Source organism: Arvicanthis niloticus, chromosome 13 (assembly GCF_011762505.2).
Source record: "Arvicanthis niloticus isolate mArvNil1 chromosome 13, mArvNil1.pat.X, whole genome shotgun sequence".
Lineage (NCBI taxonomy): Eukaryota > Metazoa > Chordata > Mammalia > Rodentia > Muridae > Arvicanthis > Arvicanthis niloticus.
The window spans coordinates 72,255,461-72,273,820 of NC_047670.1; the positions used below are offsets into that span (position 1 = coordinate 72,255,461).

Consider the following 18,360-nt stretch of genomic DNA (forward strand, 5'->3'; position numbering starts at 1 on the left):
ATCCTTAGAAGGACCACGTTAACAACAGCCCAGCACCCCAAGTGAAGTAGAAATAAGAAGGGGCAGAGAGGATGCACAGAAAATGTTCCCTCGCCCCTGTCCTTCCCCTCCCCCACCTCCTAGCCCTTTAAGCTCCTTCTGGGTAAGTCAGCTTTTGCACACACACACACACACACACACACACACACACACACACACACTCCCAGGCTTGTTTTCTCCTTCCTCCCCTCCCCCCTCCCTTATCTCAGGCCTCAGGTTTTCCCATCTTTGACTACGAGGTGGAGGCAGCCTTTGTTAGCAAAGCTTACCCTCTGTCAGGGAGATACTCTGGAAACACCCAAAGAGGGAGGGGATGTGTGGCAAAGAAACCTTTAGCAAGGACCACAGGAAGACTGAGTGTCTTGACCCTCTGAGACTGTCAACTTGACCAGTAGATCACTCACCTTGGCACCAGGAGCACCGGGGAAGCCAGGACCACCTGCAGGACCGACAGGACCCTGGAGAGAGAGAAGGGGGCAGGGGGTGAGCACTGGAAGTCAGTGAACTCTGTCCAGGCCTCAAAGAGAGACACTCCACTTCCCACTCCTGCCATCACTGTGGTTAGAAGAAACTGCCACCGCTGCTGTCCCCCGAGACCTCCAGAGAGATAGCTTGCTCCTCTTGTGGAGTTTGTGAGTCTACATGTCATGAGAAGCCACATGGCTTTGACCTCTCTCCTTAAAACAAGAGACTGCTAGACAGCTGGGGAAGTCAGGCCACAGTGTTAGCAACTCAAGGGGTGGGTCACCTTCTTCCTGATGCCAAGTACAGGGGCAACCCCCCAGACTTCAGGGCTGCATAGCTACTGTCACCTGTTTAAGAATGAGAGGAACTTACCGGAGGTCCAGCAGGGCCTGGCTGGCCATCGTTGCCCCGGGCACCCTGTGAACAACAAAAAAAGGAGTCAGTGTAGCAGGCCCGCAGATTCAGCCATACCCATGACTGTCTACCTTCATGCAAAATGTGGGAACACAGTGTTGGGTGTCCCAGGCTGAGCATGAACAAGGTGTCTGCAGCAGGGAAAGCCTCATGGGATATCTGTATGAACAGACAGACGGAGGGTCGCAGGGGATGGCTCTCGTGGGTAATGAAGCCCAGGCAACTTCCCAGTCGCCCGCCCTGTCACTTCTAAAGCTTCAGTTAGGTCCCTGGTATTGCAGACTTTAAGCTGAATGATCACTCGAAAATCCCATGGACTGGGCAAAAGGAAACTGGCAGAAGCCAGAAGCAGCCTGCCTCTGCTGGGAAGCAAAGCCTTCTCTCCTCTGTGAACTCCATGTAATCTCTGGACCCCCAGGATGTTTCCTGCTGACCTGGAACCTGATCCATGATGAAGATAGGCCCTGTCCACAACTACCCCTGAGCTCCTATCTCCGACAGCCTTGGCTTTGCAGGGTGATCGAGGTTGTCCCCTCTCTACAGGACTCTGTCTGAGAGTTCCACTGGTCTGGGGTGAAAACATCAAAGGTTTTGTTTGTTTGTTTTGTTTTTGTTTTTCTCCAGTGCTCTTAAGAATTTCTAATTTAACTCCAAGAGACACTATGTTAGGCACAGCCAGGTCTAGGTCTAGGACCAGGCCCCTGCCAGACCCAGAAGGCTAAGCCAGTGGTTCTCAACCTTCCTAATACTATGCCTAATACCGTTCTTCATGCTGTGGCAAGCCACGACCATAAAATTATTTTCATTGTCCCTTCACAACTGTAATTTTGCTACTGTTATGAATCATAATATAAATATTTTTGGAGATAGCAGTCTGCCACAGGGGTCACGACCCACAGGTTGAGAACTGCAGGGCTATGGGGGAGCCTTTCTGCAAGTCTCTGTCTCTCAGAAGCATGAGGGAAGGATGCTTCTTCCTGGTGTGAGCCGTCTCTCCTTACAGAGCCTCTAGCCTGGTGGCCAGGGGAGGGGGCAGCAAGACAGCAAGACTTAATGGAAGGAATGGCAGAGAGAACAGGGAGCCTGCTCTCCTGTGGCCCTTCCTAGCTGACCCAGGAGTCCTGACAAACTCTTACTGGGGAAACCATACAGTACCTTCCCTCCAGGAGTCAGTCAGCAGAGGGCAAGAGGAGGGAGGGGACAGTGTCCACCCCAGGTTATTACTGGAGCAGGGCAGGGGGAGAAGACCCAGTCTGAGCTGCCTGTGTCTGAGGCCTACATGGACACCTTCTAGGCTCTGAAGGCCTTTTGGAGATCTCACAGCAGACAGCAAGGCAGAGTGAGGAGTCTTGCCCACCCACCACCGCTCTCCAAAGACCTAACACAATCTAAGCCGAATCTCCTAACAGGACTGCCAGCATGCCTGCTTTGTGGAGGAGACCACCAAGGACAAACAAGGACTAGGGCCTGGTGTGTCTGGGAGGGAGGAGAGACAAGTAGTGAGCCAGTCTGGCTTTGCAGAAGCAGCAGGCCCAGCACTTCCTTCCCTTCACACAAAATGCCCCTGGGGTGAGGCCTTTGGCTAGCTCTGGTTGACAGTCCGGGGTGCAGGCTGCTTGTTTCACAGACCTGCTCCTAGGGGAACCACTGAAGCTGATCTCAGTTGCCCTGCAAGGACCTAGGAGGAGGGGCCTCTGAGCTTGGCAGGCCAATAGAAAGCCGTAAAGCTTGGTTGGCTGAGGTGCAGACCAATAGGAAGTCGCAATCTTTCATAAACACACCTTTCATCACATCACTCGCCTGACCAAGCACCTACAACGCCTCTCTATTGCTTGGGGAGCCAAGCTAGCCGCCTCTTTCTGGCACCTATGCCCTCCACTGCCTGCCAGTTCTCTAGCTGAGTCCTGAGTTCACAGTCTGTCTTAAGCTATTCTTCCTGGGACTCAGTTCCCTCTTCTCTAAAATGGAAACAAGAGGAGATTCAAGGTCACAGAATGAGGGGGAAGATTAGACAAGGCGAAGCATGTCAGATCCTAAACCAAGGGTCACGAGGTGGATGCCGCTGGTGTCGTACCTCGACACTACTCGGAGCCGCATCAAGAGTACTGTAGTCGAGAGAGGGCGGAGTGCATAGCATAGAGAGCTGGCCCCATCTAAACCTGTTCCTGAACTCACTTGGACGGCTCAGGAAAGAGTAGAGGCTATCGGAGGGGTGACCTGAAGGATCCCGACTGCAGAAGAGGGCTCTCACCAGCCTACTCTCCTGTAGTGCGCCCCCTGCAGGCCCAACCCCACCTGAAGATTGGGAGTAGGAAAACTCAGGATAGAAAGTTCTGGTATGAAGGTGCTCCTTGGTCCTCACCAAGTTGGGTTTTGTTGTTTCTTAGGAGTTGGGAGTGGGGTGGGGTGTTGAGAAAGGTCTCATGTATGGCCCAGGCTGGCCTTGAACTTGGGATTCCCTCAGGTACTATGATCTTAGATAGGTATGTTCCTCCTGGCTCCAGTTATCCCTTAGTGGTTTTGAGGGTCAAGAGAAAGTGTTGAGCATATGGTGACACCCGGCTTTGGGGGTTACTCACAGCAGCACCGGCGGGGCCAGTCCGTCCTCTCTCGCCAGGCAGGCCACGGGGACCCTGCAACACACACCAGCACAGTTTAAGTGTGAGTTGGCATCATGGTGGTCTGTCTGCCTGATGAGTTCTTCCCACCCACGGAAGCCCCGACTCGCCCCTAGGTCCTGCTCCCAGGGCACAGGGTTTCCTTCAGGGAGACCCATGTGTGTTCCTGCCGTTTCCTATGGAGAACGCAGCTCGCAACAGACAGTGCCCCAAAACACTGAAGACAAACAGGTTTTTTTTTTTTTTTTTTTTTTTTTTTTAAATGTTGTTTTTGTTTTTGTTTAAGCGACTGAAATATGCTTTAAGTTTGTCTAACGGTTCCAGGGAGGGGCGAGTGAAATGCTGACCGATCTGCGTGCTGTATGTTGAGTTAGCTTATAATCAGATAAATCTGCACAAACAGATATCTGCTTTGTATGAGTGCCTGAAGGAAATGCAGCTGATGGCAGGGTAGCTGTCGGGCAGGTGTTAGGGGCATCTTCAGAGTGTGGGGTGACTTTCCTATGGGTGACTTGCATACTCACCATTGGGCCTGGGGATCCATTCTCACCAGGAGAACCACTCTCACCCTGGAAAAAGAGACATATAGGGTCAATGTTTGGAGTCCTGGCTTCCAGAAACCTCCTAGGTAAGTCATTGAAAGATCTGGCTGGCCCAATTAGGGCTGAGTTTCAGTTCTGGGAGACACAGTTTCCCCAGGCTCTAAGGTCTGCTCATCTACCGAGATGTAGACTGGGTGTTCCCAACCATTCTCTAACTCCATAACCCCATCAGCACAGCCTTGACTGGACAGGATGTCTCCTCTTGTCCCCATGACCAACCCCTGTGTATTTTATGGTTCTTTACCTTCACACCTGGAGCGCCAGCTTCTCCCTTAGCACCGTCGAGGCCTGGGTAACCCTGGGAAACAAGAGGATTCTGTCACACATCTGGGAGCCCACACAGGAAGTAGTATGCGTAATCCCAAAATGTTCGCTCCCCAGGTAGACCCTGCTTTCCAACATCCTAACCCATGATACTTACTCTGTGACCCTTGACACCAGGAAGACCCGGGGTTCCCGGGAATCCACGAGCACCCTGCAATACAAAGAGGAGATACTCAGAGGAAAGTAGAGCCAGCTCCCTCAGTCCCCCAATAAGCAACAGGCATCCAGGCGCGTCCATAGCTCCTTCAGCTAAACCCAGACCATCACCTTGTGCTCATACAAACATGGTAGCCAATGTGAAGGCATTACATACGCAGGTACCATTAGTACCCAGTTTTACATTGAGCTAATCAAACTGAATGAGATGTATGGACCCAGGAGGGAGACTGGAAAAGTCTGTGAGAGTAGATAAGAAGAGGTTTTACCTGAGGGCCAGGGAGGCCTCTTTCCCCAGACTTTCCAGGCTTTCCAGCTTCACCCTGAACAGGAGAGGTATCTCATTTTTCTTGGCAGTCCCATGAGCATAAATAGTGGCCCCAGAACAAATCACTCCCCAGATGGGCATCTGCCTGCCTGCCCACCTTGCCCACCTCCTTCCTGCAGATGCCCATGACCCAGAATGCCTCTTGTGGTTTGTTCCTTGGCAACTTCCTCGGCCCTCACTAGACTGTCCCCAGCAAGCTTCTGGTCCCCTCTCCAGAGCTCTGTGGATCAGCCTGTAGGCCCTGACCTCGAGAGGCTTTGCCGCATGACGCCAGTCATAAAAATAGCTCAAGAAAGCCAGCTCTTGTCCCTACTGTTTTCCCTCATCCTCTGTAGACATCCTGGCTCAGGCTGAGGGTTTCTACCTCATTTACAATTGAGATGATGTTAGGGTATTTGTTGACCGACTCTGTTTTTCTACTCTACATCCCAGTGCTTTGAGTCCTCCCTTTTCTCAGAAGCTAATGATGTTTTAATTACTTTCCTTCTCAAGTGGGATCTAAAGGGATTCCCCAGGGACCTGGCAGGCTGAGTTGCAAATGGGTATGTGGGTGGTAGATAGCTGAAATTTAGGAGTGGCCAGCCTGGTTCCTCGGGAAGTTTCTCTACCCCAAGCCTCAGCACATCCTCTCCCTAAGGTCTGGGGCTTCTTGGGTACTCACATCATCGCCAGGTTTTCCAGCAGGGCCTGGAGGACCACGGGGACCCATGGGACCCTAAAAATAGAGAATTTAAGACATGGTCAGAAGGGAAACACAATGAGAGACAGTCACTTTGGGAGCTAGTTATCCTACGAGGAAGAAAGACAAAAAGGTTGGAACAAAATTGTACAGTAGATCAGGGTGGGAGGAGAGGACTGCACACACTGGTGACCCCTAAGGGGAAGTGTCACCATGGAGCTCCTGCCATGTTTGTTCTTTGGAAGAGTGTCCCCCTGGGTAGAGAGTAACATCTCAATTTCCTACGGCATCCCCATTGTGGGAAAGAATTGGCAGACTGTAGCTGGGGTCAGAAAAGACTGTTCCTAGAATCTTCTGAGAGAGAGTAGCCTATGGTACTCACAGAGACACCAGGCTCGCCGGGTTCACCAGGAGTGCCTTGAAATCCTTGAGGGCCCTAAAAAAGGGAAAATAACAACAGCATGTTGACCCCAGAACTGTGCAGCCATGATGTAGATAATGAACCACTACAACGCCCCCAAGAGGAAAAGACTGAACACTTACGGGGGCACCGGCAGGGCCTGGGGGTCCACGAGGTCCCATGGGGCCCTGCATTGGAACAGAAAAAACCAAGATGCTTACTGGCCTGCTTTATCATCGGCTTCTAGAGTCCCAGCTTCTACTAACTAGCAGTCAGAAGAGGGACAAGAAGGTAGCATGGGAGCAGGAGGGGGCGGCCTCCAGCGCCTGCTCCTCTTCTTTCCCGCTCCCCACTCAACCATCTATCTTTATTTATAGGCCCCATTTGGACCGAGACGCTGGCCTTGTTCTCTCCTGGATGACAGCCATGTTTACTAAAGTCTGAATTTCATTTAGCATGTGCCAAGCCAGCGCCGCAGGGTGAGATTTCCTGCTGGAAGCCTGGTAGATGCTGGAGAACAGTAGCTGCTGTCTGCATTCTTCAGTTCTCCTTCCAAGAGCAATGGCAACAGGCCCTCTAATACATCAGCTCTGTGCGTGACTCCATCCTCATCCTTCCTACCCACTCTAGAGCATCATCTAGACTGGCAGCCATCACCATTAAAAACCAAACTCCTCGGGCTAAATGAGAGGTTTCAAGTAGCTGATGGAAATGAGATGCTCCTTGCTCTGCAAAGCAGAGGTTGTTGGCTTTTCGAAAAGGTGCCCTCCTCCCGTGTGGGCAGCCCAGAAATGGAGTCCTACCATGGGGCCTTGCATGACTCCCATCTGGGCGCCACCACCAGCCTTCTCGTCAAATCCTCCTGCCATCTGGGCCGCAAAGTTCTGGAAAGCAACACAATCAAGTTAGGAGGCCGAGAGGCCCTGGGCCATTCCTGATTGCTCTGGGTTCTACCAAGGCTCTGTCTATTAGAGACTAGCTGAGTGTTGGTCAGAATTGCCAAGGAGACCCGACAAAGCTTTGGGAGTGTATTCTTGCGACAGTGGCAGAATCATTTCCTTGGAAAGTCAAGGGTTATTTGTGGTGATCTCGGTCCCTCATGTTCTGCTTTACAAACTTTTATATTGTGAAACGTTACACAAATAAAGCATCACTTTCAGAAGGCATTCTTTGTTCTCTCTGATGTTGCTGTCTGGCAAGGGGCTGAAATCTGGTCTTGAAATATTTCGGGAAGGGTTATAGTAGGCGTCTGTGAGCCCGCTTAAATTGAAGAATTTAGAACCTAGTAGACCTCCAAATGGCACGCCTACAAAGTGGGCAGTCATGTAATGTGTTGACTGGTGTGATTCCAAACGCGACAGTAGCCGCACACCTTCACTCAGTGGGGCTCTTTCATGAGAATGAATGGATGCTTAGAATGTACTTGGCAAAGGCTATGGGTAAACGCCGTCCAAGGACAGTGGTCACTGCTCTTCCAGAGAAACACAAGTGCCCAGTCATCCTTTGCAGCCACCTCTACACCCACCCCCAAGAATTAACCACAGATGGGGTGCCAGGAAGCCCCATTGCTGAAGGCCTTCTTTACAGAGACCCAGTGAGTGGAAAAAAAAAAAAAAAAAAAAAAAAAAAAAAACAAACAGCCTTCAGCCCCAGGTTCTCAAGCCTCATATGTGATTCTCCTTAATTACAGGCCTGAGGTGAAACCCATGAAACAGGCTATGTACACTCTGCTGGCGGCTCTGGGAGCTGGCCAGGTGAGAGTGAGTAGCAATCTAGAAGCCACAGCTCTGGAGGGCCAGCCTGGAGGAAGGAGAATTAGGGACACTTACTCCTCCACCAAGGCCAGGGGGACCAGGGGGGCCTGGAGGGCCAGGGGGTCCAGGATTTCCAGGGGTACCAGGCTCTCCGTCTCTGCCACGGGGTCCAGGTGCACCCTTGACAGGAAGAAAGAAAGGTATCAATGAAGCAACACTTCCTTAGGAACGATCTGCCTCAGGTAGCACTCAGGAGATACCCAGGCCTTTAGTGGACCTAGGGAACACAGATGGCAGTATTCATTGCTGTCCACTCACCTTATCTCCCTTGTCACCAGGATCACCTCTGGGTCCTTGTTCACCTGGAGGTCCCTGAAGGTGAGGGATAAGGTGTGTTGACATGAAACTAGAGGCCATGGTGGCTCGGGTGCATTCGGGGAAGACTGGGGAAAGGGATCTCTCCCTTTCTTACCTGAGGGCCAGGAGGTCCTTTGGGTCCTGTGATCTGTGTGAGAGAGAGCCACAGGCCCATTGGTTAGAGGGGTGCATTTAGGACAGCAGGTGCACGGGCTGTGGCAGAGGTGAGTGGTGGTGGGAACGAGTCATGGTGGGGATAGTTTGTACTTACATCTTTGATGTCTCCAGGTTCTCCTTTCTGTCCCTGCATCACAAAACATTGACAGGGGTAAGCTGAGCCCCATCACAGAGCCCCACCCCACCACCCTAGCCTCCCAGACGGACATCTTCTGAGGTTTAAAGAAGAGGCACAGACCAGATTAGCATTTCAGTGCCTCTGAAGGACATGTGAAAGCAAAACATGGGCCAGTGAAACCGCCCGGTGGCTAAAGCTGTTACAGAACCAGCCTAATGCTCTATGGCGGGAAGTGAGAACCAACTCCTCAAAATTATTCACGGGCCACCACACATGTGCCATAGCATATGTGTGTCCACGCTCGTACATGCAATTACGTGGGGGCAGTGAGTGAGAATGTAAATTAAATTAAATTAAAAACAGGGTACCTTACCTTTGGCCCTAATTTTCCTGCAAGGGAAAACAGAGGAGAAGGTGAGATGGAGACAATAATTTGTCCATTCAAACTCTCTTTGGAGGATCAGAAAGGAAAGGACCACAACCAAGGAGGGAGGCAGATCCCTTGTGGGTCCCCTGCATCCCTCTGTGGCGGGATTAGGATCACAGAACCCTTTTGTGACTGGGGACGTATAAGGGATGGAGGTGCCTCTAACCTTATTAGTCAAGAAGCATGCACAGCGTACAGGAATGGGCTGAGCAGGAGAGAGGCAACCAGGGGGCAAAGCACAGAAGACCCAGAGGTCAGGCAGTCCCTCCCAACCCACGCCCCTCCCAAAGAATAGTCTAAGGAAGCCTTACATTAGCGTGGAGTCTCCTTGAAGTAAGCACAAAAGAGAGCAGGACACAGATGTTACAAAGAGCATTGCAGCCAGGGCCATCCCAGACCGGTATGCCCCTCCCCCGCCATAGCAGCAAGCTCCTCTAGGCCACCACACTGCACCGTTATGGGCCCCTTGGACTCCATCTGAGAGTCTGCACCATAGAAGGTAACAGTGTGGGGGGAAAGCATGCAGGAAAGGCGACTTCTCGATTCCTGTTCAACCCTCCTCTCCGTATGAGTAGGAGGGGAGCAATGAGCCATCCAAGAGCCTGTGCATGTGTCCCCCACTTTCCCCATAGGGAGATGGGACACTTGTGTGGGTGCTGGGAAGGGGTCAGCTGTACTCTTCTTTGTTAGCACTGGTTCTAGCTGGGAGTGGGTAACTACATCAGGAACTCCCAGAGCCCAGCTTCCCCTTGTAGGTTTTCTGCCTCTTAAATGGTGGCCCACAGCAAGCAGGGGTCGGTGCAAGAAGGAAATAACACCATTGTACACTACTCCAAAGTGGGAACCCACTCTGTCCTCCTCCTTAGTGATAGAGATTTCTCCACATTAATGACCGTGTCCCCAAAGGTTTTCCATAAAGAAGACAAGGTGTAGGTAACATGGGACAAACTGAGCGCATGCTGTACCTAGACAGAGCCCGATTTCCACCATGGCTTTAGTAATTAGCGCACTTGACTCCTGAGGGGAAACTTTTGTGGACTCATAGCTGTGTTTCTGTAAACATACTCTGAGGTGTGAGATGAGGAAGGGTCTCTCTAGTGATTTAGGCTCACCAGGCTCCAACCTGGTGGAATTGAGAAGTGGCCTTGCCTTTCTGCCCTTCCTGGTGGGATCAAATGGATTAGCAGCTTCTCGGCTTCAAAGAGAAGGCCAGCATCCATGGAAAGGCATTTGCTGTGTCTGCAAGTAATTTATTTATGTTGAATAATAAATAAATAAATTACGACCACTGGCAGTGGCGAGGTCAGCTGGGCAGATGGGACAGCACTCTCCGAAGGGAATCTCGGGGTTGAGGCAGTCTGGGTCTTCACAGATTATGTCATCGCAGAGGACATTCCCAGTGTCACACACACAGATGCGGCAGGACGAGGGCTTCCAAACATCCTTATCTCTATACCTCTGCCCATTCTGCAGACAGCTGCCAGCCTCCTCTGCACCCACCGAGTGGGGCGTGGGAGTGGCGGTGTGCCAAAGCAGCGAGGGGAGAAGAGCCAGAGAGAAAGAGAAAGAGGTTGTAATAAACTTGACATAATTCAAATGCTGAATATTGGAATATTGGGGGTGGGGGTGGGAGGAGGAGGACCACATCAGACAGACTGGACTTACAAATTAGTTTTGAAAAACATACTTTGTCTTTCTGTGTATTCTACAATACCTATTATGTCTTTCACTGTGAGAGATGGGTATGCTGGGTGGGGTGAGAATCACGAACCAGCAATAAAGTAGGGCTGTTACTCTCCAATGTCTCTTTATCTTCCCAGTATGTGGGGAGGAGTGCTGGAGATAGGGAAGGGTAGTTGGAAGGTGAAACTAGGTGGTAGGGGAGATGGCGCTCTGAGCAGGAACCCTGAGGTAGTAAAGATGGAGAATACAGAAGAAGAAGGGGGAAAAAATGGAGAGACACTCTAGCTGCAGAGCAAAGACATTCTTTTTGTCATCCTCTAGGAATAATGAGATTTTCTAAATACAGCGACAGCTAAGATTCAGAGAAAGCACAGAGAATTCTATCTACAAACGTTAGAAGACATAAGCAATACATAAACAATAATCTAAAAGGCAAGCCGGGCCCTCCTGCCAGGACACTGCTGCCAGAAGTCTTGCCTCTGTCTGGAGATGACAACCATAATATGGGTGACAGAAGGCTCTAAAACGCCTAGCGGAGGCTAAGACCTGCGTCCTCCAAGAATGCAAAGTAGCTCGGGCTGGACCCTCTCCACCAGCGCCCTGCCGTCTGGAATTCGCCCTGCACATGAGAGAACTGTGCTGACAAGAGAGCTTCTCAGAGTGCCAGGGACTGAAGAGCCCGCACCACGTGCTAGGCAGCGCCCGCGCTGTTTTTCTCATCAAAATCTCAATAGCAATGGCAAAGGCTGAGGGTGAATAGGGGGGAGCCACAAACCCAGTGGGCGTGGGGAGAAACGAGCCTGCCTTCTGCTCTTCAAGGACGCGAGAATCCAAAGATCAAAGTCTCCCTTTTCTTTTCCACTGGAAGAAACCCATCTATCTAGCCTTTAGATAAGGCAGTCGAGGGGAAGGTGAGGGGGATCCCGGGGAAAATATCGAAGTTGCTGGGATACTCCCTGTTTCTCCACCACAAGCTCCAACTCCACCTACCCCACCCCCAGCGGCGCTAAAATAGCTGGAGGTGAGAGGCCACTGACGTCCTCTCCTGACTAAGAAATGGCATTCTATCGCCCAAGACTGTCTAGGGGGACCCGAGAAAAGCGTGGGGAGGGTGCATCGTGAAAGCTGATCGGGTTCCCCAGGAAGGGCGCCCTGGGCAGCGCGGGCCAAAGGCTGGGCGGGTCCGGCCGGGTGTGAGAGCTGCTGGCTGACTCTTTGTGACTGGGGCTCCGGACACGGCCCTCCAGCAGACAGACATCCGTAGAGTAAAAAGTAGGATTAAATGACTGCCCAAGAAAGGAGCCAACACTGTAACCAGATCGCCTAGGTTCGGTCGGAGGAAACCAGCACCACCCTAATTGTGGCACGAAAGGGGCTACAGATAGCATCCTGGCCGCCCGATCCGGTTCCCCTCCTTACCGCCGTGTGGCATAAGTGATTCTTTGTGGCCGGCCAATTAAAAAGCTACCTCTTTCGGGGAACTGTTTTGCTTCCTCGCCGCTGTGCGGCGGCGCCCCCGGAGGAGCCCGGGAGGTGGCGGCAGGCGGGCACGAGGGGACGGGGGGTGGGGGGGGGAGTGGATTGTGGGAGAGGGGGGTCGGGGAGTGGGGGGGACCCACTGGGCCTTGCCTCTCATGAATGGGGCTTTTCTCGAGCGCATACAGAGCCCGATTCACAGCTCGCCACGAGGAACCAGTTTAAATAAATACGGGCAGGGTTTCAGCCCATCTGGAAGCCATCGCTGCCAATCCCCCAACGCAAACAAGCCTCACAAAGGAGGACTGAGGTCTCCCCTCCCGAACCAGCAGCACTTTTGGAAGCTAGGGCTGAAAAATGCAGATGTGGGTCAAAGTCTTCGCGGCCAAGAAGTTTCCCAAACTCGTGGAGAGATGGAGAGGAGGAGCGTGGTGGACTCTAGGTTTCTGACATTCCTAACGTCCACACAGGCTACGCCTTTCCCCACGTCAGGTCTTTGGGTCCTGTGGACCCAAGGCTGGAATGTGGGGGTGTTTGCATTGATGAGACGAGCCGGGGTGTAAAACCAACCGGAAAGATGCAGACTCGTAGGAGACCGAAAGTTTTAGACACCCCACACACCTACACACATATACAAAGCTGTGGAATTCACTGCCCAGAAAATAGCGGCAGTGAGAGAGCTCTTCGCTACTTAGGCGAGCGCCTCTGCTATCAGAGGAAGAATTAGGGAAATCGTTTAGACACCCAGCTCACTCCATTGCGCTCTATAAAGAACACCGGTCAAGAGCGCAGCTTTGTGGGTGTGTGCTTGCAAATTTAGGACAAAAAATAGAGTCAGGCCGATCTCAGACCACATACAAACACTTCGATGTCCCCCACCCCCACCCCCGCCAGAGCTCGAACGCATGACTCTGGCTTAGCTTGCCACCCTGCCACCCTGCGCAGCGGGGTCGGAAAGTGCTATCTTGGGCTTCACGCCGCAGCGCTCCCTGCTCTAGCCCTGCCCCCGCCGCGTCCGCCACGCTAAAGAGCAGAAAGTCTGCCCGGGCCCGCCTCCTTCCAAAGCATCTCTGGAGACAGCCTGGTGGCAGGGGAAAGCGCACAGTCTCACGGGCAGAGGGTCTTTGATTTCCCCACCTACGGTCCAAACAGTTTCACCTGTTTACAGATTTACAGTCTGTAACATACAAAGAAAGACGGGGCTGGAATCCTAGCCGTCGTCGGAAACGTGCCCAAACACGTGGAAGAAAATTCTCTACCTAATACACTTTCCAGGCTTTGGTTGTCCTGAATATAATCCCAGGCGGTGGATCTTACCCAGGGAGGAGGTGGAAAGGTACGGGAACCGCCCTTGGACAGAGGCTATACTGCTGCCATCTCTAACAGATAGCCAGACGCAGTTCACTAGCCTGACCCCATATCCATCCACGGCTACACACGCTGTAGAGTAACTCATTGTAGGGTAGACAGTTTGTGTGTGTGTGTGTGGGGGGGGTGCTCTTGGGGATACATTTGGAAAGTAGGTCTGCTTGGAGTGTCAACGTTTTTTTTCAGATGTCAAGTCCCTGCAACCCAAAGGAGGCAAGGGGAGAGTCTCAGAGAAGGGCTGGCCGGCTGCACCTTACTGTGGGCCAGACTGAGCGGAGGGGACCGGAGAGCGCCGCTGAAATCGCAGAGAGCCGCTTTTTCTTTGTGGCCTCAGATTTCAACCCATCAGTGTCAGAGTTAGTTCTTTGTCTAGCACCCCTTTGAACTCTGCAGCATCGAACCCCTCGACTAGGCTGATAAATCAACCCGTAGGCGTCTCTCGATTTCTCTCCTACTTTTAAGTGTGGGGTTTCTTTCACTGACCTCGAAGCCTCCTGACAAAGCTGGTAGAAGGGGTTGCATTACATCTGTGTTCAAACCTGTTGCATCCGACACTTTGCAAGTTCATATCCCTTGCTTAACGCACGGACATAAGAATGTCTCCACGAGTGACTCTCACTGAGGATGCTGCGACAGAGCTCCTGACTAGCGGAATTAGAATCGAGACTTGGCGCCCTAACCCGGACCGGGACTTGGGGGAGGGGGTATAGGCAGAAAAGGGTCGCAAGTCAGGGAAGCAGGCAGGGGCGGTGGGAGACTTACGGGCATCCTGGCCCTGACACCGTAGGACCGCGGCGATGAGCAGCGTCAGCAGCACCAGCGACTGGGGAGCCCCGAGGCGGATCATGGCTCACCGCGAGGCCTGGCAGAGCCTGGCCCGGGCGAAGCGCAGCGAGGCGGCAGAGCACGGAGCGGGTCCGGGTCTCTACCGCGCCCTCATGCAGGAGGCCCTAGGAGTAGGAGGAAGAGGCAGGAGACCCGGCAGCCCAGCGGCGCTCTGCGTCTTCTCCCAGCAGAGGCTCCAGTTATATGCTCCCGGTCGCTCCAAAGGCTGGCAAAACAGCCCAAACCGCGGGCCGCCCCCAGCCCCCCGCGGGGCTGTAACCTGAGACCCCGCCCCCGGAGCCCGCCCAGGCCAGACCAGAGCCCACACCTGCCAAGGCCAGTCGCCCCTTTCCTGAGCCCAGCTTCCCGCCCCCCGATGTGCCCAGTGGCCTGATCGGGCGGGGCCCTGAGACGGCCTCGGGTCGCCCCCACTTGGGACTGCCACACTGCCCCCTCTAACCGCAGGCGGGAAGGGGGGCCTCGGGCCCCTTTCTTCGGAGTTCTGCTGGGGTTAGAAGGGAGGGAGTTGTTTGCAGAGGCATAAGCCTGGAGCTTTAGACCCAAGGCAGGGAGGACGAAGCAACAGAAAAGAGTAAGGAAGGTGGAGATGGGGAGTTTAGGAGGCCGGGAGGTGCGCGGGGGACCAAAGTATGAGCCGATGGAAGTTGTCCAGAATCCTAAATCTGGGGGACAGTTTTCCAGACCTGCCTTCCAGATCCTTTGCGGAGTACCTGCCTGTACCTGGTGGTTGGCAACCACAGCCTCCCTAAACCCATCCCCCATCCAGCTAGCTATGAAAGGGCCTAGATAGAAGGGGGACTGGGTGGATGGCTAGGGCAGGGGCTGGTGTATTCCTACACAGAGGAAGACCTGTGTGGAGGTGTAAGGGGCGGGGCAGGCCAGGGAAGGGACTAAAGGAACTGCAGACAACCGAGGGACAAAATGGTGCACGCAGCCGGATTGGAGACACTTGTCTAGTTCGGTTCTTCCTGGCCCAGGTTCAGGAATCTCCAGGGGAGTGGGTGCCCTTAGCCTGGATAGAGCGACACTGGCCAGGGACTGCTGGCTACTCTGAGGCCCTGGCTAGAGAGTCTGGAGGCAGCTCCAGCTGGACTCAGTTTTGTGAGGGGCGGGGAAAGAGCCAGAGTTTCCTAGTTGTCCCCCCCCCCCCAACCCCACTCTCCATGTCTTCTCCTGGGCCTCCAGCCTCTCTTACCTTCCTTGCTCTCCACCCCCCACCTTAGCCCAAACTGTCAAGGCTCAGCCTAGCCCTTGCTATGTTCCCCAAAGTCTCCTTTGATTACAGAAGGATGAGAATGAGTCCCCAAATACACCTTTTCTTCAGAAGTGAGATGGTCCTCCAGTGAACTTTAAGCAAAGTGAAACTTGAAAATTAGGGCCTGATTTAAGCAGTAACTCCTTTGTCTCGAAGTTGGATTTCTGTGTTGCCTTCCTCCAGGAAGCTGGAAGTCCTTGCTCTGTTACTTCCATGAACCTGACTGGAACTCCCAGGGAATGTTGGTGGTGGGGGGCTTACACCACACCACACCACCTCAGACTTTGGATGGAAACAAAGAACTTCAAGTGTGTAGAACCATAATTTCTATGCAAATGTGCTGGCTGGAGAAGGAGAGAACGGATTTTTATATAAAATGCCACTGAGTTTCAACCAGTCTAGGGTGGGGGTTGCTTGAGTTGTTCTTACACCTTCCTGGCTTGGCACTCAGCTCTAGATCCTTCTGCTTCAATCTCGGCTAGAAAGGTGGTTTTAAGTCTGCAGTGCCCAGTGTACATGCAGTGGTGGCGCACGCCTTTAATCCCAGCGCTTGGGAGACAGAGGCAGGCGGATTTCTGAGTTCGAGGCCAGCCTGGTCTACAGAGTGAGTTCCAAGACAGCCAGGGCTACACAGAGAAACCCTGCCCAAGTCTTCTTTGGACTACGGCTGTTGGGTCTTGGCCTGGAAGACAGTCTGTAACTCTCACACATCTTTATGGATCCCATCGGTCTCTGAGCGGTGTTCTTCTGCCTTTGAGGCATTCATAACCTATAGTTGTGCCACAAGCTATCTACATTTTTTGTATAATTTTTTAATTTCCCCCTTATATCCACTGAATTTCCCTCATCAAGTAGTTCGGAAAGTCGTGAGGACACAGCAAGCTGTACCTAGCACTCTTTCAGCCCAGAAGAGGACATGTGATGAGCTGTAGTGGGTTAACTTATTAGGATTTAAAATATGATTTATTTTACACTTTTAAATGTACGCTTTCATGCATGCGCTCTGTTCTGTCCTTCTAACACACAGGTTCTGAGGAGGGGTGGCGGGAAGCACCTTGTTGCCTGAGTAATCTCACCGGTCCCTGCAAAATAGAACTTAGTTTATGATACAAGTGACCAATAGGTAAGTATAAGGTTTGTCGGGCTGGAGAGAGAGATGGCTCAGAGGTTAAGAGCACCACATTGACTGCTTTTCCAGAGGTCCTGGGTTCATTACCAGAACTACATGGTGGCTCACAACCGTCTGTAATGGGATCTAATGTCCTCTTCTGGCGTGCAGGCATATATGCAGGCAGATACTATGTACATAATAAATTTTTAAAAAGTTGGTCATTCAAACAATGGGGCTCAATGCAAGTGATCACAAAAACGTAACAGTAGAAGTTCTGGGGGAGATACTAAGTGGATGAATACAGGGAGACCTGTATGACAATGACCTGGCTCAGAGAGCAGCAAAAAGGGGGTACTCCTGACAACACACACACACACGTATATGTATGCAGCATCTGCATATAAGAACTCTGGATTCAGCTCTCCATTTCCTGCAATTAAAAACAAAATTAATTACAAGAGACAGGAATTAATTAAAGCAAAATCGATCTAGAGTTGAAATGGATGAAGCCGCAAGAAGTGGAAATTATTGAAATTCCACGGCCACTGCTAGAGTCTGTTCATGCAGAGCACAGAGATGGAGCTGAAGAGAACAGAAAAGGAACCATCTAGGTAGCTGGAACTTATACGTCCTTCTTACTAGGTGTCTGACAATCCATGGCTAACATAGCTCATGGTTAACAAAGGTAGTGTCACCTGACCTTACCAACTTGATGCACGAAAATAGAGCAGCTGTTTCCAGAAAACACAAGGAGTGCAGCAGGAGAGCTGGGCTGTGGCAGGGAGTTTGCATAGCACCGTGAGGTTCTGTCCCTAACACTGGGAGGCAGGAAGGACCATGCTGATAAAACAGCAGCTGAGGGCTGAGAGGAGACAGAGAAGCACCAATGCCTCGGTGGACAGGAAGAGGGTCAGCGGTGCTCTGGTGTGCAGTGGTTGCAGAGAACATCTGCTTTATAGCCTCCTGTGTTCCCTGTGGTGAGGTTGGACTCGAAGCCTCACTCCTGAGGGCTAGCCTTCATGGTGACAGAAGACTCAATGCAAATTTCCAAAGGAGGCACCAACCAGGAGTTCTACACGCAGCCATGATGCTGATGAACAGGATGGCCAGCGTGGCTCAATCACCCACGGACCTTGCCAGTGACCAGAAGCTCTCTATGTGGAATTTCAATCTTCTTAACAAGAGCCTGGTACTATATACATAGGCTAACTGCATAGGCTTAATGGAATCATGGATCTTGGAGGAAAGCCTACAACCACCACTTCAGTAAACCATCATAATTTCTAATTACATTCTAAATATTTGTCCTTACGCCCGCAGATAAGTGTGGTCCTCACCCCTCACCAAGGAGACCTCTCTTTGCGACAGAGATCGTTACAGAAAACCACAAACAATCAGAATGCAGAGTTGTGCAGTCTAGTCCCAATGGATAAATCTATAATACAACCCCCCCACCTAAGGCTCAGGGATCACTGCAGAAGTGGGCAGAAAGATTATAAGGGCCATAGGAGTGAAGAGTTTGCCATGTGACTGTGTGTCCTGGGAATGTCAGAAGTTACACTCACGAAGTCTCACCAACATGGCTGCCTAACAAGGTCTGAACAAGGACAACAGCAGACATCTTACAAAGGAGTATAGAAAACTAAGGAATCCTAAGGACAGGAGGAACAGTCTTCCCCAGGGAAGAGAACGCCAGTTGGTTATCCAGTACGGAATGCTCAGCCCAGAAAACATATATGCAAGTAACATTATACAGCCTGAGC

General features: G+C 52.0%; 1 protein-coding gene across 3 annotated transcripts in view; it reads right to left on the reverse strand.

Annotated features, from left to right (window-relative positions):
* Col2a1 (collagen type II alpha 1 chain) overlaps positions 1-14,404 on the reverse strand; it is a 29,338-nt gene extending 14,934 nt beyond the window's left edge. The window contains exons 1-18 of one of the 3 annotated variants that reach the window (XM_034516543.2): positions 14,148-14,404; positions 10,145-10,348; positions 8,805-8,821; positions 8,408-8,440; positions 8,252-8,284; positions 8,098-8,151; positions 7,855-7,959; positions 6,829-6,909; positions 6,169-6,213; positions 6,008-6,061; positions 5,608-5,661; positions 4,888-4,941; positions 4,560-4,613; positions 4,383-4,436; positions 4,061-4,105; positions 3,498-3,551; positions 877-921; positions 444-497 (exon numbers count right to left, since the gene is read on the reverse strand). In XM_034516543.2, coding sequence (XP_034372434.1) covers positions 444-497; positions 877-921; positions 3,498-3,551; positions 4,061-4,105; positions 4,383-4,436; positions 4,560-4,613; positions 4,888-4,941; positions 5,608-5,661; positions 6,008-6,061; positions 6,169-6,213; positions 6,829-6,909; positions 7,855-7,959; positions 8,098-8,151; positions 8,252-8,284; positions 8,408-8,440; positions 8,805-8,821; positions 10,145-10,348; positions 14,148-14,232 — 1,125 coding nt within the window. In that variant the 5' untranslated portion in view covers positions 14,233-14,404. Of the gene's footprint in view, positions 1-443; positions 498-876; positions 922-3,497; positions 3,552-4,060; positions 4,106-4,382; positions 4,437-4,559; positions 4,614-4,887; positions 4,942-5,607; positions 5,662-6,007; positions 6,062-6,168; positions 6,214-6,828; positions 6,910-7,854; positions 7,960-8,097; positions 8,152-8,251; positions 8,285-8,407; positions 8,441-8,804; positions 8,822-9,169; positions 10,117-10,144; positions 10,349-14,147 lie in introns of those variants that run through there. The other 2 variants (XM_034516544.2, XM_076911990.1) reach the window with 2 other exon arrangements.
* Between the last annotated feature and the right edge of the window lie 3,956 nt (positions 14,405-18,360).